Genomic DNA, 26,272 nt, shown 5'->3' with positions numbered 1-26,272 from the left:
GGCTCTGCGAAGGGTGAACACCCGGGGAGGGAGGAGCGTTACTAGACTTTAGGTCCTGGAGCCCCAGAAGGTGCCCTGGACTGTATCCACTTGTCTGGCAAGGGAGACGTTTGCAAATTAAAAGTGAGTGGGGCCTGACAGGTTTGTTTTTCATGTGATAAAACGTTATTTCTCTTTCATGGAACATTCCCACATGTCTAGACTGGTAAGTCTGCTCCAAAGCTCCATTCGGAGACTTGCCCTGTGGCTGGAGCGTTGATGGGAGGCCAGTGTAATCACAAAATGACGTGGTCAGTGCACGGTGCCAGGCTGCACAGGGGTGGGGGTGGGGAGGCAGAGAGCCCAGAAAACTCCCTGGGGGGTGTGGGAGGGCCTTCCTGGGGAGGATGTAGCTGGTTTGCAAGGGGTGAGTGTAGGTTAGCCAGGAAAGTACCACTGGACAGAGATTTGGGCAGCAGGAGTGGAGACTTGGCGTGGGTGAGTCTGGTGGGCCCTGGCAGGTGGAGGAGTGGGGTGGGGATAGAGGAGGGGGCTGGGGAAGCAGGCAGAGGCCTACAGGCCGTAATGTGGGCCCTGGGCAGCAGTCGGAGCTTTGGTAGCATCTTCAGCCGGTAGAGGTTTGTCCCGATGAGAGTCGCTCTTTGAGCATCACTCAGCGGCCTGTAGGAAGTGTGGTTGGAGTGGGTGGGGTGGGGGGGCGGTACCAGGGACAGTCAGGGAGCCAGGTGAGCTGTGGGGGCCCGTGGGGCCTCCGCGGGGCCTGGCCTCCCTCACGGGACGGCCCCCTCCATGTCTGTGCTGGGCGGCAGCATCCCTGGCTTCTCTGCCCGGCCCCTCCTGGCGCCACTACGACCTGCAGGGATGGCCCAGCCTGCCGCCATTTTGTCGGACCAGGGCTGGGACCTGAGGCAGCCGCTCCAAGGTTGTCCAGGGCCAGATCCTGGGGTGGGGGTCTCGCGTGGGAAGGGAGGGGTGCTAGGCTGGAGAGGGTGGGCTCCAAACCGGGGAGCCTGCCTTCGTGTATTGTCCACCCTGAGGGCGCTTGCTCTGGCCCAGTCCAAAGAGAACCCTTTGGCAACCCAAAGGGCCTCTGGTGTGTGTTGGGCTCCTGGCTCACGTTCGCTCTGATCCGCTCTCGTTCCAGGCGGCGGGCCCTGCAAGCAACAGTGCCGAGACACGGGGGAGGAGGTGGTCTGCTCGTGCTTCGTGGGCTACCAGCTGCTGCCCGACAGCGTCTCCTGTGAAGGTAACCTTTGCCGTGCTCCGGCCACAGCAGGACGGCACGCAGCCGCCCTGGGGGCCTCGGCCTCGGCTTGGCACCAGGCAGGGCCCACCCTGCACACCGCGGGGCCCCCCTCGTAGGTGAGGAACAGCATTCCCTGGAGTCTGCAGCGCACGGCGCCCAGCCATGGCTCTCCTCCAGGAAGGCACAAATAACCGCGTTGGGGAAGAGGGTTGGCTTTGCGGTCTGACCGCGCTCTGAATCCGGGATCTGCTGAGTGGCCCCGGGCACGTCCCTGAGCCTCTCTCGGCCCCTCCTGTCTGAGGTGGGGGAGATGGAGCAAGGTGATCGCCTCTCGTAGGGGCCTTATGGATCACGTGGCTCGGGTTCAGGGCCTGACACTTGCTCCGTGGGTGCTCAAGGAGAGCAATAGATCTGAAACCGAGCAGGGGAAAGAAACCATTGCTTGTGATTTGGTGGTGGGTGCCCAGGACCCCGACTAGGCATGTGCGTGGGGGACTGGACAGACGGCTGGCAACCAATTGCACCACACCTTCCGGGATGTTCCTTTTGATAAAGCGCGGGGGTCCGTGGTTCCTGCTGGTTACTCCTGCTTTGCCTCCATCTCTCCTAGATATCAATGAATGCGTCATGGGCAACCACAACTGCCGGCTTGGAGAGTCCTGTGTCAATACAGTGGGCTCTTTCCGCTGCCAGAGAGACAGTAGCTGTGGGACTGGCTATGAGCTCACGGAGGACAATGACTGCAAAGGTATAACACGCTCCGAGTCTACACACCTCAGCTCCCCGGGACTAGATAGGATGTGCTGGTAAAGCAGCACCGGGCTCCCGGGGGTCTGGGCTCCCTGTGACTGCCCAGGGATGCTGGCCGGTTATGTCTTTGGTAAAGATTTGCCTTCTTGACCGTAACGTTGAGTTAATGACAGTGGTGAGTTTGCAGGCTCAGAGCAGGATCGTTTCAGAACAAGACCAGAGGTGAATTTCAGGTGCTCACGTGTGCTTTCTCCTCGCAACTCCCCCCCCCCAAAATATTTTCTGTACAACAGCTGCCTTCCATCTGACTCCAGGCTTCCTTGAAGTTCAAAGCATATTCTCTTCCGCTGCATAAAAACATGACATTTTTGGCTGCTGGCCTTTCCCCGCCAAGCCATAGATGTGATTTGGCAGATAAGGCTTTGATGAGGATCTATTAGAACATAGTTTTCTTCTGAGGGTTTCCAGCCCTCCAGAATGACAAAACCACTTGTGTGAAGATTTTGGTTGAGTTACGAGGGTAACTCAAAAGCCAGGCACACCCTCCTGACGTCTGACGGCCTTTGGGCAAGCTCACTTCACTCCACCCTCGCTGGGCGGTTTGGACCCTGAGAACCCAGGGGCCCAGCCAGCTGAGTATACACTTTTGAACACTTGACAGCCATGAACTTCAGGGGAAGGGCAGCCAACGTGTCTGATCATGACAATCACCATTGTTCATGTTTGGAAGATTATGACGATTTCAGAATGAATAACTTTATAGGGACAGTGTTTATTGCCACTAAGATCATTGCTTATTATCTAAACTAAACACGCACTTAGCCTAAAGTGAAGGGAAAAAAAAAATCCCACATACTGCCAGGAAAATGCCTGGGATATTTATTATATAACAGAAAGTTTGCCTCATAAGAGCCTTGGGGGGAAAAAAAGAGTTTTCAGTCTTTAGCAATGCGAGCACTATTTGGCTAGCTGAGGCTCCTTTTTATGTGACCTCTCTATTGGAATGTTTTGGGTTGTAGTCTGAGTAATGAGCATTAAAAAAAAATTTCTTGTGATTTTTAAATGTTGTATGATGCTTCTGGCAGGACTCTTGCTAACAATTTCCTTTTTTTATGACGTACCAGATATTGACGAGTGTGAGAGTGGTATTCATAACTGCCTCCCCGATTTTATCTGTCAGAATACTCTGGGATCCTTCCGCTGCAGACCCAAGCTACAGTGCAAGAGTGGCTTTATACAAGATGCTCTAGGCAACTGCATTGGTAAGACTCTGTCACCAGGGCTGGTAGGGTCCCCCAGGCGGGGCCGACGCCCTGGTGCTGGGCCACGTCTCTGGGACGTGAGGGGCCGCCGAGCAGAGGTCGGCAGGCACATCCTATAAAGGGACGGGGAGCAAACACTGAGGCCTCGTGGGCCGTCTGGTCTCTGTTGTGGCTACTTAGCTCTGCCATTGAGGCTGGAAGTCAGCCACAGATAACGCGAGTGAAGGAACGGGCGGGCGGTGTTGTGTCCCCATAAAACTTTATTTACAAAAACAGGTACAGGCTGGGGTTGGCCCTAGGGCTAGAGTTTAAGCAACCCCCGGGTTTAGACGAAACCCCCAGTTTGGCTTCATTTTTGGAGTCAGAGACACCTGGTTTAGAACTCAATGACTTAAGGTAATTGACTTCCTTCCTCTGACCCTCGATTTCTTCCTCTATAAAATGGGAAGAATCATAATATCTGCCTTAGAGGCTTGAGGCAAGGATCGAAGAAGAGGATTGTGAAGTGTCTGGTGTATTAAAGATTTGTTTTAAGAGATACTCTGTGTTAGTAGTCAGTTTCATGGAGAGAGGAGAGGAGCACGGGAGGTGCAAAGGGCCTGGGGCAGGGGAGTGGGGAGCTAGTGTTTACTGGGCAGGGAGTTTCAGTCGGGGAAAATGAAAAATTTGCGTGGTTGGATGGTGGTGATGGTTTCAAGACAGCACAAACGTAGTTGATGCCACCTGTCTGTAGACTTAAAAATAGGGAAAACGGCACATTCTCTGTCACATATATCTCACCACAAAGCCCCACAAAACTACTCTGTTGCTATCAAAGAAAGAGAATCCCGTGGGAATGTAGTAAACTAGTAAATGCAGGAGGCCTGGCGAGAGGCTCAGGTCGGGGAAGCAGCGTGCGGGAGGGGCAGGGAGCCGAGCAGACCTACTACCTGCTCTGTATGGCGGGGGGGGGGGGGGGTGACTCTCCTTTCTCCTGGGCTCACCCCGGCTAACCACCTGGCTCGGTCACTGTGTGCTGTTGGCCTTTGCGTCCAGATCCGCTGGCCTGGCCTTGGCCTCTGCTCAGCAGAAGCTTCTGGGTCCTGCCTTTGAGGATAGGAGACTTCTCTCCCAGTGAGAGTGCAGATGCCACCCGTTAGAGCCCACCCTCCCTGGGGGCTGCCCCATTACCCTCTTTGAAAGTTTGACACCTCCGAGAGTGAGGGATGGCGGGTGTCTGTCTTCGGTCTGGCTCACCCACTCTCAGAGAAATCTGTATTGATCTTTGGTCTGAAATGGTAGTTTGGACTGAAAGCTCTCCTCGCTTTTTTTTTTTTTTTTTTTTTTTTTTTAACCACCCTGGGATATTTAAAGACAAATAGAACAGTGACCCTCACGTTGGACGGGGGCCTCCTTGGAGCCCTGCCCCAGGCTTCTTCTTTAAAGCTCCCCTGTCATCCTGTGCGGGGAGTGTGGGGAGGCTTCGGAGCTGGGGGGCAGGGGAGGGGCTCAGCTTGGCTAGGCTTGGCCCCTCACCATCTTCCACCCAGTGCAGGGGACCATGGTGCTGACGGCCCTCCCAGGGCCAGCAGGGAGGAGGGGCCTGCCTGGACTTGCCCTGTGCTTGGAGGGGGCTCTGCCAAGGAGACTGGCATCTGTTCGGGATGGAAACCCTGACTCATGGCAAAACCAGCCCCGATTTCCACAAAGAAGGAACATTGGCAAGTCTCAGCGCGGCCCCCTCCTCCCCCACTACGGGGTGCAGACCATGCAAGGGCAAGGTGTGAGAGTAGCGGGAGGGGACAGTCCCCCTCAGTGTCTTACCCTAGATGCAGGGAGAGCCTGGGTGAGTCTAAGCCCCAAAGGAGCCCCACCCACCAGCTCCTGGTTATTTGGAGGGTTTGCAAACCAACCATGAGGTGCCCCTCATCTCAGCCCTGGGGCGGCCCCCTTTACATGTGCCCACACTCCTCGCAACCAGACTCAGGGTTCTTTCTTTAAAAAAAATTTTTTTTTAATTTCAGAAGTCATATATCTATATATATTTACAAAGATGCAAGCAAATCCCAAAGTGCCGAAAGGAAACGCTCCTCTCTTGCTCAGCAGTGTCTGAGTGCCCTTCTGGGCTCCTGCTGTCTGGAGACTCTTTGTTTCGGATGCAAATGGAGCCAGACGGAGCTGCAAAGTGCTGCCCCGCCCCGCCCCGCCCCCAGCCCCTTCACAGTGTATGTTGACATCATTTTACGTCAGTACCTTTATGTCATCTTTTTAAAAATGACCTCGTCATCCCAAATACTTCTCTACAAGGAGAAAGTGTATCAGGATCCAATGCTAGTTTCAAGGCCATCTGGGAGAGGGCGCTCCCCCCCCCCCCCGTGTGCATCCTGGTCTTCGGCTTGCACACCTCTGCCAACGGCACCCTCACCCCCTCCAGAACAGCGTGAGGTAGTGGGAAGCTCTGACCTCATGGGCAGCCAAATCCATCTTCCCGGGATTCCTGGAAGCATTCCTGGTGCCCCACAAGCCTGCCTGTTCCCCTCCGGCCACCACCGGCAGACAGCCCAGCAGCTGTAGAGCTCTACCCCGGGGTGAAGGGGCAGAGGGGGCTGCACAAGAATGGCCATGCTCTAAGAAAGCAGAGGCCTTTTTCCTTATTATAAGACATAGAATGTTCTAGAACCTTGAGGTTTGGTTGCTGAGGGCCTTGAGACGATCCCATCTTTTTGTTGTTTTTTCTCCCCCCCTGTTTCTTCTGATTCCCAATTGGTGTGCATCGTCTTCCCTTCTGCTTTAGTGAGGACAACAGAGAGGACCAGAGCGGGCTTCCCACACGCTGGCCCCCTCTGTCTTGGGACGCTCACAGGTCCGGGGACAGAGTTTGGGAACTGTAGATCTGATTGGCGAGCACAAGGCTTGGAGGGAGGCCATATTGTTGCTAAACACTGCATTTATTCTTGATGCAGAATTTTTTTCTGTAAAGGGCTAAATAGTAAGTACCCAGCTTCATGAGCTCTAGGGTCTCTGTTGCTGTAGACAATAAGTAAAGAATGGGCATGGCTGCGTTCCAATAAAGCTTTATGACAAAAATAGGCAGTGGGCTAGATTTGGTTGGTAGGCTGGCAGGCTATGGTTTGCCCACCCCTGATTTGAGGGCTGGGAGGCAGGACTCCCTGGTTCTAGAGCTGAGTGGGCCCTAGGCCCATCTGTGTGCTTGGGGAGTTCCGTTGTTTATAAAATGCAGAGAATAATCCTGGCCCTGCCTAACTTGCAGGATAGCTGTGGCGGGTGAGGGCAGTATGGACCTAAACGCTTTTGTCAACTGTTAAGTACTGCACCCATGCTTAAGGCCAACTCAAGGGGGAAGATGCGGCTGGTCACTGACTGTCCGAGGAGGGTGGGGTGTGGCCGGGAGGGGAGAAGTACAGCCAGTCCCTCTTTTTGACTTCAGCTCAGGGGTCTTCTACCATCACTCCCTTCTCTTTGTCCCCTAGATGCTTTGTAAGTATCTGAAAAGGGGAATTCTTAAAAACCTCGGTCCCCTTAGAAGTCTCCCCTAGTAAGAAGTTCAGCCTGTGCGGTTTGTTGTTGTTGTTGTTGTTGTTGTTTGAGAGAGAGAATGTGAGTCGGGTGCAGGGCAGAGGGAGAGAGAGAGAGAGAGAATCTTAAGCAGACTCCACGCTCAGCATGGAGCCTGACACGGGGCTCAATCTCGTGATCCTGAGATTATGACCTAAGCAGAAATCAAGAGTCCGACACTTAACCAACTGAGCCACCCCCGTGCCCCAGCCTCTGTGATTTTGCACCGAATTGTAGCTAGAGGAGCAAAAGTTTATCCTTGTGCATTTACTGGTTCGCACTCACTAGGCATGTGAAAATCAGAAGGGACACGGCCACGTGACCGTGGGCAGGCCTGAGAGCCAGGCAGGCAGCCTCAGATGCCGTGCAGGGAAAGACGGACGTGTTGAAGGTTCAGGGGCAGGGAGATGGGCCAGGCAGGTGGTGTTTAAGGTGGCATGTGCTGGCAAGATCTGGGAGCCGCTTGGGAGGCCGCTGTGTGGTCCAGGGTGAGGGGGCACCATGTGGGGTTTTGTAGTGAGGGGGGGAAGTAGGGGTTTTCTGGAGACCGGGTTGTTGGGTTTTTGCAGGCCCTCTGTGTTTAACCACATTGTCTCTGTCTTCCCTGCTGCAGATATCAATGAGTGTTTAAGTATCAGTGCCCCGTGCCCTGTTGGGCAGACATGCATCAACACGGAGGGCTCCTACACATGCCAGAAGAACGTGCCCAACTGTGGCCGTGGCTACCATCTCAACGAGGAGGGAACCCGCTGTGTTGGTTGGTATTAAAAAATAAAACCAACTTTTCTGTCTGCTCCCAGCACACCCCTCCCTTCTCTGAAAGGGGAGAGGAGATCCCCAAAGTGAAGCCATTTCCACCTGTCCATCCATCTCATTGCTCATCTCCAAGCATAGACCTTTGCCTTCGATTGCTTGGACCGTTGCAGTAGGATGCCAGCCTACCACTGCGCCCAGCTTTGTCCCTTTCAGTCGGTCTGGGGTGTCCTGAGCTGAAAGCTCCCTTGTGCCTCCCTGCTCACAATCCCCACTGGTGGGACACAGAGTTCAGGCAGCGACCCTGCTTACAATTCAGTCCTCCTGAGGTTGACCCAACTTTGAAAACCTTATAATTCAGATGAAATAGGTCTTGCTGCTCCCTAAACAAGCCCTACCCTTTCCTCTCTGTGTGGTTTTCTGCTTTTACATCATTCCCTCTGCCCACCTGCTGCTACATTCCTTTGGATCCAGGTCCTTGTTAGCAGGAAGGAGTCTTTCTCCCTGCGACTCCCAGAGCACTTCCCTAGCGTCTCCTCTGGGTCACTGGGCACTTCCTGCCTTCCCTAGGGCCGTTGCTGGCCAGCCGGAGCAGGAGGCCCCTGAGGGCAGGGGCTGTACCTGGGTCCCCTGTCTCCCCAGCATGGGGCGCAGCACGTAGCAGGCACTCTGTGACATCGTGTTGAAGGACAAATAATGTTGCTTTGTTAACATACGTTTTAGTTTGCTGCTTTCTTGTCTTCCTCTCTTGATATCTTAGGGGAAAAAAACCCTCACACTAAACGTTTTTCAATGCGTCATTCTCTTTTACAAGATGTGGACGAGTGTGCAGCACCCTCTGAGCCCTGTGGGCCGGGGCACCTGTGTGTGAACTCCCCTGGAAGTTTCCGTTGCGAGTGCAAGGCTGGATACTATTTTGACGGCATCAGCAGGACGTGTGTGGGTACGTGGGTGTCCCCACAGGCCTCGGTGGTCCCCTGAGAAAGTCCCAGTACAGCAGCCCCAGAGAGCAGACCCTGAGTCGGGTGACCCCCATTCTGGTTCCACCTGCCACTGCGCTCCCGGGTGTGAGCCAGGCCCCCTGCCTGTACAGCAGTTGCTCTGCTTGACCCAAGGCCGGCAAGGGTTTGGGAGACTGCGGCCCACTCCACAAATGTCCAGAAGCACGAGTGATTTCCCAAAGTCCGTGCTCACCCGCAGGGCTTCAGGGCTGCGTGCACGGATCACGGCAGAAGAACCCGTGGTGGCATGGCCGCCTCTCTGCCAGGAACGGGAACAGACCCCCCCACTGACCGCCCCCTGCCACCCCCAAACCAGGCTGCTCAGGGGGAGGCTGACAGCTGCCCCGTTCAGCCCCAGAGCCCCGTGTCAGACCCCAGCGGACCCTCCTTCAGGACTCCAGGGTGGAGAACTGGCGGGTGGGCACGTCCCCAGGAGGGCGGCTGTCAGGGAAGGAGCCTGAGACTTGCCCAGCGGACAGGCAGAGGCCGGGTGGGGTCCCAGCACCCCTGCTGACTTGCTGTGGCTTTGGGACAAGTCGCTTTGCCTCTCTCATCCGAGAGATGGGGCTGCAGGCGGTGGGGGACAGAGGTGGCGAGCAGAGGCGGTGTGAGGCATTGCCTGCTGGGGGACGGACGCTGCCCTGAGCCGGCCCCGTCCGCTCTGTTGCAGACATCAACGAGTGTCGCCGCTACCCTGGGCGTCTATGCGGCCACAAGTGCGAGAACACGCCCGGCTCCTACTTCTGCAGCTGCACTGTGGGCTTCCGGCTGTCTGCCGACGGCCGGTCGTGCGAAGGTGAGGCGGTGCGGGCAGGACGGGGCGCTCCGGGACCCCCTCCTCCTGGGGAGAGCCACTGCTCCACCTGCAGGCCCCTGGGGACGGACTCGAGTTTGTTTCCCCAGCACGTATTAGGTGACACGCTGGTCGGGGAATCGCCTGTAAAAGGTGGCTTGTCAGAGATGACCGCTCACCCAGTCCCTCCCGGGCCCTGGAGCACCTGGTGGCATCTGTCCAGGGCCACGCACGTGGGGATTAATGAGCTAAAGAAGCTGTGTAGGACATGGCTAAGAGTGTGGGATTTGGAGGCGTCCGACCCACCCTGTGTTCACGTGACCGTGGGGAGTGGCTGACGTCACCTGCCTCCGTGTCGTAACAGGAGAAATGGGGTTGATAGGTCAGATTTTCTTTCTTTCTTTTTTTTTTTTTTTTAAGATTTTTATTTATTTATTGAGAGAGAGAGAATGGTAGAAAGAGAACATGAGAGGGAGGAAGGTCAAAGGGAGAAGCAGACTCCCCGCCGAGCAGGGAGCCCGATGCAGGACTCGGTCCCGGGACTCCAGGATCATGACCTGAGCCGAAGGCAGTCGCTTAACCAGCTGAGCCACCCAGGCGCCCGATAGGTCAGATTTTCAAGTACATTGGAAAGACAGGTTTTACTCAGACTTTTGCAGCAGCGGAGAGAGACAGATGTCAGTGTAAATCCATCTCAGCTCTGCAGAAACAAAAGGCTAGAGGCTTTTGAGATGCTGGGGCGTGCTAAGGAGAGGCACCACAGCATTTGTGGTGGGATGGACCGAGGCCGCTGCACCTGCTAATTGGTTCCTCCCCTCCCGCAGAGACTGGGAGAGGGGTGCCTCCCCTTTTGATGAGCACATCTCAAAGGTGTGGTTCCTGCATCCTGGAGAAAGACTCTTGGGTAGCAGAGGATACATCTCAAAGGGACAAGAGAGAGGGTTTACATTTATAAGTTTTCTAAAGTAAATGCTTCTAAGAAGAAGGAGGCCAGGGCATGTCATCAGGTGTTGGCTGGAATACTGAGTACCTTCTTCGGGCAGCACTGAGCTTTCTCAGGCAGGCATTTTAAGGGTCTGAGGCCATCACCCTGAGTACCCCGTCTTGGGCCAGGAGGAGCCATGCTAAAGTGTGGTCAGGTCTCTCCGTCCGCCAGGTGGGGGTTGGGCGGACTTGTTCGTGCTGTCTTTCGGTTAGCACATAGCACCAACCTCTTCTGGGGACGGACCGCGATGGCGTGAAGTGCATTCAGCACAGGGCTTGGCACACAGTAGGTGCTCAACAGGTATCACGTCTTCTGTGGGGATTAGGTTCTAAGGTCAGCAAAGGAAAGAGCTTTGACAGCCCTCAGTGATGCCCTCCCATTGCCCAGCACAGCCTCTGGACCCTCAGCCGAACGATCACAGAAGTCAGATATGCCCAGATGCACCCAGTATGCACAGTTCTCAAACTGGAGGCTGGGCAGTGGGACAGAATCCTGGGTCCTAGGGTCCTCCCAAGGGTTAGGATCTGCCCCCAAGAACCAGACCCAATGCATGTATATGGGCAAGGAAAGCATTCACACATGGGGGGGGGGGGGGGCTGTCCCCTGAGCTTGGGTTCAAATCCTGTTATGGTCTTGAAGAAGTAAATCAGCATTTCTGGGCCCCAGTGTCCTCACCTGCAAAAGTGTGGGGTAGCAGGACCCACCTTATCAGGAGCCATGAGGGTGAAGCACGTGAAGAGCTCATCCCAGTGTCCTGCATGCAATGAAGTGCCATCTATGGAGACCGCCGGTGTTCTTGCTATTATCATTCATGGCTTATGCTGTTCCTCATCACTGCTAAGTGACCAGAAAGGAGATATTCACGTCTACATTAGCAGCAACCCTGGGGACAGAAAACCAGGGCCTGGCCAGCTTTGCCATGTCGTTCCACTAAGCTTTTATGAAAGCCCCCTGACAAGGTGTGTGGTGGGAACATGGTTCCTGCCTTCAAGGAGTGTCTCCAGGATGTGACGGGAGCAGAGGTGAGCAGGTGGCGGCCAGGCTGGGCAGGGGGCTACTGCAGGACGAACCACGGGGTGAGAGACGAATGGATATTCTCAGCTGCTTGCCCCTCCTGCCCTGCTAGGAGTTAGCAGTAAATAAATGTGAGAAGAGGCTTCTAGGCCAGAGGTTGGCAAAGTTGTTTTTTTTTTTTCCCTAAAAGCCATGTAGTAAATATTTTAGGCTCTGCCAGTTATAATCTGTGTTGTAGCTACTCACCTCTGCCGCTGTGTTGCAAAAGCAGCCACAGATCGGGGTAAATGAGTGAGAGAGCATAAAACTTTCTTTGCAAAACCAGGAGGTGGGCCGGATGTGTGCTGATCCCTGCTCTCAGTGAAGGGAACCGAGAAGCGGGATCCCAGGGTTGCCGAGTGGGCCGGTGAGCGCCGAGCATTGGCGTGTTAGGAATATTGGCATCTCGGCTGTTCACCCAGGCCTCCCTGTCTGCAGAGGGCATCATCTTGGAGGTGAAACGGGGAGGGCCGTGATCACACCTCCATTTGAGGACTAGAACTGACCTGGCGGCAGTCTGATGGGGACCCCACTGGGAGGAGCTGAGACCGGAGGCTTTACTGTCGTCCTGATGAGAGGTTCCCGATCCCTCGGCCATGGGGGATGGAGTGGCAGCCGCTGTCCCTCGGGATGACCCCCGGCGGGTCCCCAGCCCCCACCGCCGTGGGACCTCTGGCCCTTCCTCTGTGTTAACTTGAGGGAGGTGCTCTGTCTACAGCCCTGCCAGGGAGCCCGGGCAGGCGGCTGGCTCCGAGCATTGACCTCCGGGGACCCTGTCTCTTTCAGACGTGAACGAGTGCAGCAGCAGCCCTTGCAGCCAGGAGTGCGCCAACGTGTACGGCTCCTACCAGTGTTACTGCCGGCGAGGCTACCAGCTCAGCGACGTGGATGGGGTCACCTGCGAAGGTGGGGGCGCCCCGCTCGGGCTGAGGGGAGAGCACCTCCACCCCCTTTCCGCTTAAGGCCCTTTCAGGCTGGCGGGTGGTGTGGGGTTTTTTTTTTTTTCCACTCCAACTGAGATTTATTTGGATACAAAGAAGTCTTTGCGAGTGAGGTTTGGAAAGTAGCAAACACGTGACCGCGAGGGTCACGTGTGCCGGGACTTTGAACCGCGCACGTGGCTGGGCTTGGTGGTGGCGACCCAGGGGCGAGGTGGGGGCCCAGGGGCTGCCCACAGGCCTGACCCGAAGCTCTGCCTCTCCTTGGCCGAGGCTGTGCATCCCCTGCTGCCTGAGGGCTGAGCCCAGACCCACCAGGCTGTCGGACGATTAAACCGGTTGTCGACTCGTGCTTGGTACGGTGCCTGGGGCACCGCGGGTGCTCCGAGGACAGCTGCTGTTAGGATTCCTACTTCTTTCCCGGCAGGCGTGTTTTTTATTAGCACATTTGTTCTCATTAGCATCAGGATGTACCTGGGGCCTGCAGGTGGCCTGTATAATGTGCTAGTCCCCTCCCTGAGCCCCCAGTCCGCCTCCTCCCCCACGTGTGCATGCTCCACACCACGAACTCGCTGTGACCCTAGGCGAGGCCCTTCCCCTCTCTGGGCCTCAGTTTCCCCTTCTGGCATAATAGTTTCTGAGGCCGCCCCGGCACCTGGAGGCTTCCTGTGTCCAGATTGCCCCATCCTGGCCCACTGTTGGGAATGTAGCCCGGCCGGGGTCCACACGGGATGCTGAGGAGGGGGCTTTGCCGTCACAGACATTGACGAGTGTGCCCTGCCCACTGGCGGCCACATCTGCTCCTATCGCTGCATCAACATCCCTGGAAGCTTCCAATGCAGCTGCCCGTCGTCTGGCTACAGGCTGGCCCCCAATGGCCGCAACTGCCAAGGTGAGCATTGTGGAACCCCCGGGGGTCGCTTAGGCTGTGCTCGGGGCTCTGCGGTGCTGGGGAGCTGAGGCCAGGCAGCCCCCAGCTGTGGGGATGCGCTCCCCTGACCCAGGGGCCACACCATAGATGGGGTGCATCTGGGAGGGCGAGGGGAGGCCTCTGCACACACACCCTGGTCTCCCGCACGCGGCACCCCTGTCTTCAGGGGGTTCTGACCCTCTTGCTGGGCCCTCGACAGCCCCAAGGGGACCAGAACAGGGGATGACAGCCTTTAGGAAGATGCTAGCCAGGGAGGAAATGGGAGCTCAGTGCCCAGAAGGCCCCATTCCACAGCACAGGACCGCTCGTTCCGTCTTGCATTCTCCCATTCGACGAACCCTTGATGCGAGCCTGCCAAGGGTTAAGGGCAGAACAGTGAGCAGATGGTGGAGGCCTCTGTCCCCAGGTGCTGATGATGACTGCCCGGTCGAGGGGATGGGTGTGTTCTGGTGTGTGACAGCTTACGTAGTTATGAGCATAGTCCCTGTAGTTATGAGCACTATGGATGCGAGGGTCCTGCTGGGGCCGGGGGTCGGCTCCAGCCTGGGCTAAATGAGGGGGCCAGCGACACCCATCTGTATTCAGCTCCCATGTCTAAGAACACTCTAGGGGTCATCGTGAGCTCTGGAACTGAGCCATTTGGCAACTGAGAGGGGCTGCTGAGTAGATATTTGTGAATGAAGGACCCTGGAATGGATCCAGGGACGGCCCCAGAAGCTGGATCACAGAGGTCGGGTCTCTCGGCCCCTTCCTCATGAGTGCCCCCCACAGGACTGTCGACCCAGAGGCTCCAAGAGGCCCCGGGTTCTGCACTTGTCAGTTCTGGTCGGGAAGAAGGTGGCTTTGATCAAAGGCAGGCAGGAGCTGTGGCCTTTCCTGGGAGGCACCCACTCAGCTTGCCTGTAGCTCTGGATGGAAGTCACTTTGTTTTCTCCTTTCTGGCGGAAGAGATGACTACCGCAGCCTGGGTGCTCTGCCAGGACCAGCAGAAACACATTCCTGAACCTCGGTCTTTGAGATTCAGAGTGTTGTTTTTGCCCCAAGATCAGGCATCTGGCCCCTCTTCACAGATGCCCCCCAGGCTTGGTGGCGTCCCCCGGACCCCACCATGGGGCTGCTCCAGAGAGCTGTGGGAAGGGGGACAGTTCCCCGCGTCCAGGGTCCTCTCAGGACCATGCCCCCAGCATCGCCAACCCCGGGCCCTGGGCGCAACCTAGAATTCCTGTAAGCCTGGGTGTCCTCCCCTACACCATATGGGGCCAGTAGCTTCTGCCATGTCCCTGCCGGGATGTCACAAGCCCCACACGAGGTAAGGTGTGAGATAAGGGTGCACCGACCCTGGCACCAGCCCGTGTGGGTTTAAAGCTCGACTCGGCCGCCTGCGAAACGTGTGACCTTAGGCGAGTCACGGAACCTCTGGGAGCTCCTCCCTAAGATGAGGATAATAACGGTATTGTGCACGGAAGCGTTAGAAGGGACAGAACTCCCCAAAGCACTTCCAGAGCTGTTATTGTCACCGTCATCCCAGGAACTATGAACAACAAGTAGAAACTCTATAGATACTGATATCCTGTAAGTAAAGGAGCTGTGCAGTGGGAGGCCTGGTCTCCCCGGCTGGGGATGGCCACGGCACAGCACGGGCGGCCTCCGCCTTCACCGGGCTGCCTCGGGGTCTCTCACAGACATCGATGAGTGTGTGACTGGCATCCACAACTGCTCCATCAACGAGACCTGCTTCAACATCCAGGGGGGATTCCGCTGCCTGGCCTTCGAGTGCCCCAAGAACTACCGGCGCTCCGCAGACACGTAAGTCCCTCGGGCCCCCCCGCGGTCTGTCTGCGTCGGCCTTCCTGCGGGGTGTGGCTCCCGGCCTGGACGGCCAGTTAACCGACTGTGCCCTCCCCCCCGGGGGTGGGGGGATGACCCGGGAAACTGGAGGACCCCTGGGTCTTTAGTCCCCAAACACCAGGAGAGCACAGAGAACCAAGGTAGTGACTTCAAGACGGCCGGGCCTGCCCCCCGCCCCCGGGGTAGCCTGTGCATGGAGCCAGGCGGAGATCCCAGGCCTCTGGTTTCCGAGGGCAAGACCAGGGTGCAGGGCAGCTTGCTGGGCCTCAGCCTTCTCATCGGCACAATGCAGGTGTCAGGATGTGCTCTGACCCAGGTGAAGGTAGTGCTGGTTCCGGGTGAGCCGACGTGATTGCTGGGGCGTCGTCAGTCAGCAACCCCCCTTCTTAAAAGCCAGATTCCCTTCAGCCCGCTGACAGTGTGGGGCCAGCACAAAAGGTCTGTGTCCCAGACTTGAAGCTATGTGTTCCCATGTCATTGGAAGCTCCTTCCCTCCCAGGCCACCGGGATGTGTGCTGGAGCGTCCAGAAACCCCCTTCCTCAGGGCGTCGTGAGAACCCTCTGATCTCCCTACCGGCCACCCTGCCCCTGACTTTATTCAGCGAGTTTCATCTGGTGCCCCTGTCAGTAGTCTCAGGAAGAGCTCTCCAGTGGGGCCAGATTTGGGAGCACAGATGCATGACCCCTCCCTCCAATCCCTGGAAATGCTCAAAGCCAGCGCACAGCTAGGCTGACTGTGACTCGGCCTTTTGACCTTGAGGGTCAGGGCCTTCTTGGCTGGTGCAGCCGGCCTTGGTGTCCACTTGCTCAGCCTCAGGGGTGGCTGCCCTGGCTTGTGGTTCTGGCCCGGCCTCCGGCTTGCCGAATGCCAGAACAGGAGATGCTCAGATAACCCGTCTCCCCCGCAGCCCTTTGGGCTCTTCCCAGTGTCTGCGTTCATCCTCTGGCCCCCCCCCCCACCTCCATGGGCCCGCTCTGTTCCCCCAGCGCGGGTATGTTTGTCTGCCTGGAAACCCAACAGCTCATGTCCTCCAGGCACCCCCGCGAGGGAAGATCCCCTCCAGAGCTGGGTTTTTGAGTGTGTGGCATTCCAGAGACCTCGTGGGTTACCCGGAGGTCTAGAGGGCAGTGAGGACGTTCCTCTGACTGCCAAGAAAGTTCCGTGTCCTCAGTTTGAGGCTGGGATGCCATTGTGTGTTTTAAGTTCCTGTTCTCCCAGGCCTTTGTCCGTGTCTGGGTTTGAGGACTCTGGAAGACTGGCTGGCACTGGGCATGGACTTCTCACACCCAGCCATGAAATCCAGAGGAGGCGGCTGCCCTGTGGGGGTCTGCACGCCTCCCAAGCCTGCGGGGCTGACAGGTGGGCGCTGTGTGTTGAGGTCGTGGCTGAAATCAGCAGACCCGGCTCCTTGCCACATGTTGGCGCATGCTGGAGAAAGTCTTTTACTTGTTTGGGGGCCATGGGCAGACCGTGTGCATGTACCTGGGCAGACAGGAGGCCCGCAAAGGCCCCCATCCCCTGCACCGTGCCTGCTAGGGGCACATGCCAGAACAGCAGTGACCGCAGAGTATAGCAGGGTTCCCACCTGGCTGGGGTGGGGGCCGGAGGGCTGCCTGGAGTAGGCGATGCTAGAGAGAATGGGCAGGTAAGAGCTGAGTTAGGCAGAGACGGAAGGGGTGGTGGGCAGGACTAGAGTAGAGCTGTGGCCAGGGGAGCGAAGGGGTTCCAGCCGTGAAATGGGGGATTCAGCAGGGAACCCGGACCCACATTCCATTCACTGGGGGGTTGATGCTCCAAGGCTCAGTCGGTCCCCATCCCATGGATTGATTCATCAGCCGGTACCTGGGGCAGATAAAGAGGGGGCTCGTCATTTTCTGTGAGTAAGGACAGGAAGTGGGCCCCCACCCACAGTACAGCCAAGGGGGGCGGGTGGTGAGGCTCCAAGCCCCCCCTCCCGGGAAGATGGCCAAGATTAACGCACAGGCCTGCTCCCCAGCGCCACCTAGCGGTGGGAGCAGGGGTGGGGAGGAGAAAGGAGCTGGGAGCCAGAGTCTGGACCTGACACCCGGTGCACCAGCCCCTGGTGACTGTTCTCAAGCCTCCTGGGGATGCTGTGGCATTCTGGAAGGATGCCAGCTTGAAGTCAGGTTCACTTGGGTTTGCCTCCCGACTCAGTCCATTCCAGGTCCTTGAGCTTCTTGGAGCCTCCATACTCCAGCTGTGAAGGGGGTGGTGATGTCACCCTGCCAGCTTCCCGTGGGGTGAGCAGTGATTGTGGGGCAGAGCCCCCTCATGAAGCTCACACTGGGCTCACACTGGTGGGGTGTGGGTAGGCACCCCAAAGGCGTATTTCACTGCCAGGGTAATATGGATGAAGGGAAGGTGGGTGGTGCCCCTGGTGTCCAGGTCCGGGCATGGCCCGAGGGACTGCGTGGAAAGGGGAAGAACCAGGGCCGGGGTTCTAGGCTTCCAGACTCGTTCTCCTGTTCCTTGGGGCTGTGGCCTCAGGTCAGTGTCTTGGCCACCCAGGGGCCCTTTCTGCATCTGCAACGCCTGCTTGGCAAGGCCTTGAGGATTAGCGCGGATTAGCGGTAACGAGCTCCAGGCGTCCAGCCCAGTGCCAGCACATAGTCCATGCTTAGAAAAAGTCGCGGTGAGGAGAATGATCACTAGACATCCCCGTTTCCCTTCCTCGGGGCACGGCAAATCCAACACGGAGGTTCCTCGGGGTAACTTTGCCGTTCTTGCTCTGTTGCTTGCTGACCGCGTGACTGATGGCGTTGCCCGGCCCTCAGATAGGAGACGAGATGGGGGTTCTGAAGGGCTGGGTGGTTGGGGCCGTCACTGCCGCACACAGGAATCCATCCGGTTACAATTTTCTCCTTTGCTGATCCCTGTGGAGCATCACGGGCCGGCCAGGAGCCCAGAGTAGGAAGTGGGGGCTGGGGCTGGAATCCCAAGTTGAGTGGCCACAGGAGGGGTCTTATCCTGGGTGTCCCTTCCTAGTGAGGGGAGTTACTCTGGGACCATGGAAGCTCATAGCTTAGTGGGAGCCTAGTGACAAGCCTCTGACAAGTTGAAAGCGACACGGGCAGGACGCAGGCCAGAGCTCTGAGCAAGGAGGGGCTGATGTTCTCAGCCCTGCTAACGGCTCAGGCTGGAGTTGACCGTTTCTATGGCTTCTTTTCCTCCTCCTCAAGAATCCCCTTAAAGAATTTATAATCTGACCTTCAGAAAGCAATTTGTAAAATTTAAAAGTACTGTATTAGGAAAGACCCAGTAGCCAGCATTTCTGAGGTCAACATTTAGGGTGCCTTGAGAGAGAAGATTTAAGATGTGCATACTGCCTCTCTCTTTCTCTCTCTGGGCCCCAGCCTTCTCTTTTTCTTCACACAGGCTGCTTCTGGGCAGTGTCCCTGGCAGCCAAGGGGCGGTAACTAGAGCATGACCCAGCAGGCTGGGCCACAAACCACAGGCTTGGGCCTCGTGGATCGTCCAGGCTGTTAAGATCCCGACCGTACGATTCCTTCCGACCCACAGGAGGAATGTCAAAGGGTTCCAGAGCCTGGGATGGGGCGGAAGACCTCTTTGTCCCCTCAGCAGGGCCGACCCCTGAGGCCGGCGGGCTTGGCAGCCTCGGTTGGCGGGGCTCTGGGCCTGAGGGTGTACCGCGGGTGGACAAGAGGGGGTGGAGTCCTGCCTCCGCCTGGTCCTGGGGCTTCTCCGCAGAATGACAAGGGAATGGAAGTCGGGGAAGTGCTAGCGGGGAAGGCTATGAGCGTGAGACAGCCCCGGGGGGTGGCCCGAGTGGCCATGCCTTCCAGAAGAAGGGATTGGGCCTGGAGGACCTTCTTTCTCTGGTGTGTGCCGACTTCCAATAACTGCATTTTCACAGAAAATAGGGTGTTCTGATCCAACTTGTTGAACTGGAAAATTAGGGCACGTTGTTCTCTTGTACGCAGTGAGATGGAAACCAAGACGTGCGGTCCCAGGGACCTGACCGTTCTCTGCGTGACGGCGGCCCCTCCTCAGTCCAGACATACTTGCTAACAAAGACTTTTGCGTCAGGCAGTTTGCCAGCTGCAGTAGTTACGATTTCTGTGATGTTTCAGTAAGTGTAGGATAGAGCAGGTTAGGATCACTGAGGTTGGAACTGACCCGGAAAATCAGGGCCATATTTATTTGGGTCCATTTACGAAGCACGTAGTAGGTGTCACATGCTGGGTACTGGAGATAAAACCAAAGAGCCATCGCCCGGCTCTTGGGAGGTGAGAGCTCAGAGATGCCTAGTGTGAGAAAGAGCTTGGGGTGCTCTGGCTTTCGGGTCAGGGGAGCGGTGTGGAGCCCACTGAAGAGGGAGTGTCCAGTTCCCTGGTGTGCGATGCCTAAGGGAGCTATACCGGAGCCTCACGCACACTTCACGTGCCCTCCCCCCATACACGCTCGGCTAATGCTTCCATCGGACAAATCAAAACCCTGTCCTTGGACAGGGTACAGGCCACACAGAAGTGGGCAAGCTTGAGTCACATGAAGGAGACTCTAGTGCCACCTGCTGGACAGACCCACCAGGCCCTTCCTGAAGCAGCGGGTACGTGTGTGTATGTGCGCGCACGAAGGCTTTCAAGTGAGGCCAACTTTGTTTTTGCCACTTACTACACTATGGAGTCATGGACGTGTCCTCACTGAGCTTTGATCTTCCCGCTGGTAGGACAGGAGAACAAAGTAGGACAAGGAAGTGAGCTAATGGAAGGAGAAGCCCTCATGAACCCAAAATGATGCTAGGCACCATCCCTCAGTGACTCCCAAATCACCAGGAACACTCCCGTTTGGCTTGGACCTAGGTGTCTCGGAGTAGGCAGCCCCTCAGCAGCACCCTTCTTCTGCTTACCTTCTTTCCTATCTCTCCGCTCTGTGTCGGGGGCCCCTCCCATGCGTGACTCCTCACCTACCAGGGAGGATCATCCCCCAGGGAGGGCCATGGAGCTCATGCCCAGGGATGTCCTTTCTAAGTGCTCAGAATGGTAAATGGCCAAGTAAATGAAATGATTCCTGCCAGTCCTGATAAAGAGCTGGAAGTGGGATGTAAAAAGAGACCACACTGACAATAAACGCCAAGTGTAAAATAAGTCCAAGTGACCCAACGCGAGGCATGGAGACTTAAAGAGCTGAAAGGGAGACGTGATGGAAGACTAGACAGTACGTGTTCCTGGCTGGAGGATCCCAACACAGTCCAGATGGCAGAACTTACTGGGACATGCTCTGCCAAGTCCCATAGGGCTCGGCCCTTTGGTTCCACTTCCTAAGGTAGCTCCCATCAGAGTATGAAGACGTAGCATTCAGGAAGCAGAAGATGGTTCATGTCCCCATCCTCTCACGAAGTTAGAACCTGTCTCTATCTCCATCACAGGAAGTTAGGAGCTATCACCATCCTGTCACAGGAAGTTAGAACTATAACAGGAAGTTAGAACTTCTTTCCATCCTGTCACAGGAAGTTAGAACCTGTGACAGGAAGTCAGAACCTCTTCCCATCCTGTCACGGAAGGTAGAACCTGTAACAGGAAGCTAAAAGCTCTTTGCATCCTATCACAGGAAGTTAGAAGCTATCATCGTTCTGTCACAGGAAGTTAGAACCTGTAACAGGAAGTCAGAACCTCTTTCCATCCTGTCACAGGAAGTTAGGAGCTATCACCTACCTGTCACAGGAAGGTAGAACCTGTAACAAGAAGTCAGAACCTCTCCCCATCCTGTCACAGGAAGGTAGAACCTGTCACAGGAAGTTAGAACCTATAATAGGAAGTCAGAGCCTTTCCCCGTCCTGTCACAGGAGGGTAGAACCTGTCACAGGAAGTTAGAAACTCTTTCCATCCTGTCACAGGAAGTTAGGAGCTGTCATCATTCTGTCACAGGAAGTTAGAAGCTGTAACAGGAAGTCAGAACCTCTCCCCATCCTGTCACAGGAAGGTAGAACCTGTCACAGGAAGTTAGAACCTCTTTCCATCCTGTCACAGGAAGTTAGGAGCTATCATCATTCTGTCACAGGAAGTTAGAACCTGTAACAGGAAGTCACAACCTCTCCTCATCCTGTCACAGGAAGGTAGAACCTGTCACAGGAAGTTAGAACGTCTTTCCATCCTCTCACAGGAAGTTAGGAACTATCACCATCCTGTCACAGGAAGTTAGGAGCTGTCCTCTTTCTGTCACAGGAAGTTAGAACTATAACAGAAAGTCAGAACCTCTCCCCATCCTGTCACAGGAAGTTAGGAACTATCACCATCGTGTCACAGGGAGTTAGAAGCTGTCTTCTTCTCCACTCCAAGCCCTGGCTGTCCCAGTGGGACACACGGGAACCTGGGCCTGGAGCACAAGGCTCAGCGAGGGGGTTGAGGAACAGACCTCACTGCCTGAGCACAAACCTGGCTTCCTCACTCACTGTGACCTTGGGAAGGCCCCCGACTCTTTCAGGCTCAGTTTCCTCACCTGAAGAGTGGCACTCAACCCACTGTCACAGTGCGGTTACAGTGATCACACTAGAGAAAGCTTGATGACGAAGGGCCAAGCCCTTGATATATGGCAGCAGCCATGACTGCTAGTGGCGGAGATGATCACTCCCAGGGGCATCTCCGTGACCCACCAAGAGCCCTGTATGGCCCTGACTGCTGTCTGGGTGAGGGGCCAGGCGCCTGGACGACACTCAGCGGGCAGGGTGTGCCTGGTGAGTGAGGCCCGGGGTGGGGCTCTGCCAGTGAGAGGGGACACGCCTCGCTCCCGGCACAGCCCTAGACCCCAGCCACCCAGCGCCCCCTGAGGGTGTTGGAAGAGGCTAGTGGCTGAGTCAGCGGCCCGGAGGTCCACGGCACCTCCCGCAGGTGAGTGAGGGGGGCTCTTCCTGTCGGCTGAACTGGCCAGAGGGGTGGCGGGAGGCCCCGCACAGCGAGCCCCCCGCTTTCCCTCGTGCTCTGTTGTTCCTCCGCTTGCTGAATTTGCTCTAACCCTCTTCTTGTCTCTCTGTCCACTTTTCTTGCAGCCGCTGCGAGCGCTTGCCTTGCCATGAGAATCAGGAGTGCCCCAAGCTGCCTCTGAGAATAACCTACTACCACCTCTCTTTCCCCACCAACATCCAAGTGCCCGCGGTGGTTTTCCGCATGGGCCCCTCCAGTGCCGTCCCTGGGGACAGCATGCAGCTGGCTATCACTGGCGGCAATGAGGAGGGCTTTTTCACCACCCGGAAGGTGAGCCACCACAGTGGGGTGGTGGCCCTCACCAAGCCCGTCCCTGAGCCCAGGGACTTGCTCCTGACCGTCAAGATGGACCTCTACCGCCACGGCACCGTCAGCTCCTTTGTGGCCAAGCTTTTCATTTTTGTGTCCGCAGAGCTCTGAGCACTTGCTTTGGGCCGCCGGGGGCTCCCCCTTGTCGCTTTCCTAACCCTCCCCTCCGGGATTTTAATAAAGTTTTAGCAGGCGATCCCTACACAGCATGCCTCGCGTGCCTTGGTTTTATTTCGCATGGTGGGGATTCTGTGCTGTTTCTCACCCCGGGCGGGGGGGGGGGGGGGGGGGGGGGGGGGGAGGGCAGGAACCTGCCACTGCCTGGCGCCCCCGTGCGGTGACGAAGTGTTTTTCATACAGTAGCGTGCATCTGGGGGTCCCTGTTGATGGAGGTCACCATACGCCCCACCAGGGAGCCCAGGGGCGGGGAGAAGGAGGCTCGCATGTATCATTTCAGATGAAGGATCTCTTCGTTTTGTGTTGAGCCCAAAGGATGAGGCGATCGTTGAAAGATTATTGAGCTCCTTCCTCTCTCATTTTACAAACGTGGAACCTGAGGCCCGGAGAAGGGAAGGGGCTCGGCCAAAGTTTTGTGGCCCGTGTGTGGCAGAGCCGGGCCATGGGGACCAGGTCTTCTGGCTCTGCTTGGTTTCCTTGCTCTATCGTATGGAGCTGAGCATTTAATGGAGTCAGAAAAACTCTATCCTGAGATTCGAGCCTCTCGTTCTGTTTGTCTTGATGAGAGGCCTGAACTTGTGGTGGAAAAACCCCGAACACACTTGCCGAATCTTGGATGCAGCTCTTGCCTAAATGAGGGTGGTTGCCTCTACTGGGGCTTTTGCCCCTGTGCCGGGAGGCGGTGAAGGACGACACAATAAATGTGCCGCTCACGGGAACCACTGAGTGTGCTTCAGGTCCTTGGTGCGCCTTACCTCCGGGGGGTGCAAGGCCGGTGTCTCATCCCCATAGAGACTCAGAGAGGGTGAGTGATTTGCCCGAGATCACACAGCTGGCATTTGAACCCTGGCTTGCTGCCTCCACGACTCTGACTATTCCTTTCTATCACAATACCTTCAACATGGGCCTTGACTCACCCGCCTCCCTTCATCTTCCCCACCACGATTCCAGCCAAACCATTGTCACAAATCCCTAGGGTGCCTTTCAGGCCCTGTATAATTTAGTCCTTGCATGCATCTCCAGCCTGACTTCGAATTATTCTCCCCTTGATCACTTCCCTGGAGCCACACTGCTGAGTTTCTTGCTGCCTCCGGCCCTTTGCACATGCTTTGCACCCTCGGCTTGAAAGTTGGTTAAAGCTCAGCTTAAGTGTTCCTTTCTCAGTGAGGCCTTCCTCAACACCATTGCGTTGTCTCCTCTGTCAGTCTTTCTCATAACACTTCAACGTTATGCTTATCACAGTTTGCGTTTCCCTTTTGTCTGTGTTTCGCATCTGTCTTCTCCACCACCCAGAAGCCCCTGTGATGGCAGAGACCAGCTCTGTGTCATTCAGTGACGTGTCCCTAGCTCCTGGTGAGGTGCGTGACATACACACTAGGTGCTCTGTCCATGTCTGTTGAGGGAGTGGATGACTTTCTGTCAACATTGGCTTATGTCTGTAGCATTTTCTGTGACTGCCGATGCTGTTTCCAAGCAGAAACAAGAGGGGAAGGCAGAATACCACAGAGGAATCAAGTAAAGGATATTGCAGGATCCTAAGCTCCTTTCTACAGTGACATGTAAGTTGGTGGGGAGGGTGTCCTGGCCTTGCTGTCTGGTGGCGAAGACAGACATACAGTAAACTCTGCGCTTTGTACTTTTGACAGAAGCAGCAGTTAAGTTGCCATGGAACCACGCACACTTCTAGCCAGTCACCTCAAGCCTCCAATCTGTCTCCCATACCTCTCTCTGATCATGTCTGGTCTGGACCAGCACCCAGTCTCCTATCTTCTAATGCATTCTCCAAGCTGCAGCGAGAGGACCCCTCTGAAGGGCCGGTCTGGTTATGTGCCTCACTCTTTAGGACCTTCTGTGGTTCTCTTTTATGAGCAGATGAAAGTCCAACTCTCTTGAATGGTATTCAAGGCTCTGCCCACCTTTCCAGCTCCATCCTAGCTCATCCTCTTTGTTCTAGCCACGCGGAGTTTGCCTTTCCCTGAATGTGCCTGCCCTTGGCTTTAGCATGTGCCATGCCATCCTTCTGCAAACTGCTATTCTCCTTGAAGCGTGAGCTCAAAGGTCACCTCCTCTGTGAAGCCTTTCCTTATTCTGAGCTCGCATAGCCCTGGACACACTCCATCCGAACGTTTTTCCTGTTATCTTGTGGATGTGACTTTTTATTATCCCTATTGCACCGGGGCCTTTTTAAGGACAGGGATTATGTCTGTATTCTCTATCATTTCAGAGTGTTTGGCCTGTAGAAGGAGTTCAGTAAACATCTGAATAAATATATGGATCGATGGATGGATGGATGGATGGATGGATGGATGGATGGATAGATGGCTGGATGATAGATGCATGATGGATGGATGGATGGATGGATGGATGGTGGGTGGATGATGGATGGATGGATAGACGGACAGATGGATAGATAGATGGATGGATGATGGATGGATGGATGGTATTTTCGAGGCTAGTTCAGATATCTCTTGTGTGAAGTCAGCAAGTTATAGCAGGGATCTAGTTATCGTATTCAATTATCCTTTCATCATGCTCCAGATCATTCAGATTGGAAGAGGCACTTTTCCTTCATGTCCATAGGAGTATCAAGTGGGGGAGAACTCTCAGGGGCTTTAGAGGCCATGCAGTGACCTTACAGGGTTTGCCAGAGTCCCCGGTACAACATTCCCACCAACTGACCTTCCAGCTTTGCTTGTACTCTCCTTTGTTTGTGGAACTCCTTAACTCATAAGGTGGCTCATTCCATTTCAGGATATCTCTGCTGTCTCTGTCTGTGTGCCTGAGTGCACATGCGCGGCTATATCTGCATTACTTGAAGGCTCATCTCTGCCCGACAGTTCCTTGGGAACTACATAGTGATCGTCCTACATCGTGCTGCAGAGATCATGCAGGGCAGAAACATAACAAAATAAACAAGAGTTTGAAGGTCCTCCTTGACATTTACTAGTTTTATGACTTATCCAAAGTCATAGATAAGTCATTTGCCTTTCAGAGCTTTCATGGCCCCCTCATGGATTATTTTGAAGATTACATGCAATTGCAGATGAGGCATTATCTGGTATATATAGTAGGCAGCCAATAAGTGTTGGTTTCTTCATTCATTGGAAGGAACATGAGTGTTCATTTGGATCTTGAGTTAAATGGGGAATGAAGGTTCAGAGGGTTTGGATGTGTTCAAGGTCACTGCCATCACTTCTGACTAACTCCTAGGCCTTTGCTCTTCTGACTCGATCACTGTACTAACCTTAGCTCCCAAGGGCAAGTGATAATAATCATGATTGTCATTATTATGATAATAATCATAGCTATGATAGCTAACACGTGTACTGTTTACTGAGGCCCGGGCACTGCTCCAAGCATTTAACTCAATTAACCCTCCCAACAGCCTTGTGAGGAAAATACTGTTATGATCCCCATTTCACATGGAAGCCTTGGAGACATAGAGCAGATAAGTAACCTGCCCAAAGTCTCACAGCTGGTATCGGGTGGGGCTGGGATTCAAACCCAGGCAGCCTGGCTCTGGAGTCTTCTCTGAAACCCTGCCCCCTGCTGCCTTGAATGTTGTGAAGAGGGCAGGATTGCTGGGATTAGTCAGTGCTGGTCGGATTGTTATTCTGGCCTCATTTCCAAAATCATGGATATGAGCCCTCTTCTATAATTCCCAGGTATAGAACTGGACGTTTTATTAGCTAAAGAGGGAGGCAGTGTGGT

The 26,272-nt window shown here is 55.5% G+C and overlaps 1 protein-coding gene across 2 annotated transcripts in view; it reads left to right on the top strand.

Annotated features, from left to right (window-relative positions):
* The window catches only part of FBLN1 (fibulin 1), an 81,699-nt gene that overhangs the window by 28,577 nt on the left and 26,850 nt on the right, over positions 1-26,272 (top strand). Inside the window, exons 6-15 of one of the 2 annotated variants that reach the window (XM_073882624.1) lie at positions 1,145-1,246; positions 1,857-1,994; positions 3,121-3,258; positions 7,427-7,570; positions 8,381-8,509; positions 9,238-9,363; positions 12,185-12,304; positions 13,097-13,228; positions 14,950-15,073; positions 22,141-22,587. In XM_073882624.1, coding sequence (XP_073738725.1) covers positions 1,145-1,246; positions 1,857-1,994; positions 3,121-3,258; positions 7,427-7,570; positions 8,381-8,509; positions 9,238-9,363; positions 12,185-12,304; positions 13,097-13,228; positions 14,950-15,073; positions 22,141-22,495 — 1,508 coding nt within the window. In that variant the 3' untranslated portion in view covers positions 22,496-22,587. Of the gene's footprint in view, positions 1-1,144; positions 1,247-1,856; positions 1,995-3,120; positions 3,259-7,426; positions 7,571-8,380; positions 8,510-9,237; positions 9,364-12,184; positions 12,305-13,096; positions 13,229-14,949; positions 15,074-22,140; positions 22,588-26,272 lie in introns of those variants that run through there. The other variant, XM_025881864.2, reaches the window with a different exon arrangement.

This window comes from Callorhinus ursinus, unplaced genomic scaffold, assembly GCF_003265705.2.
Source record: "Callorhinus ursinus isolate GAN/ISIS: 27379988/994484 unplaced genomic scaffold, GSC_fseal_2.0 scaffold48, whole genome shotgun sequence".
Classification (NCBI taxonomy): Eukaryota; Metazoa; Chordata; class Mammalia; order Carnivora; family Otariidae; genus Callorhinus; species Callorhinus ursinus.
This window is presented reverse-complemented; position numbering and strand designations above follow the sequence as displayed.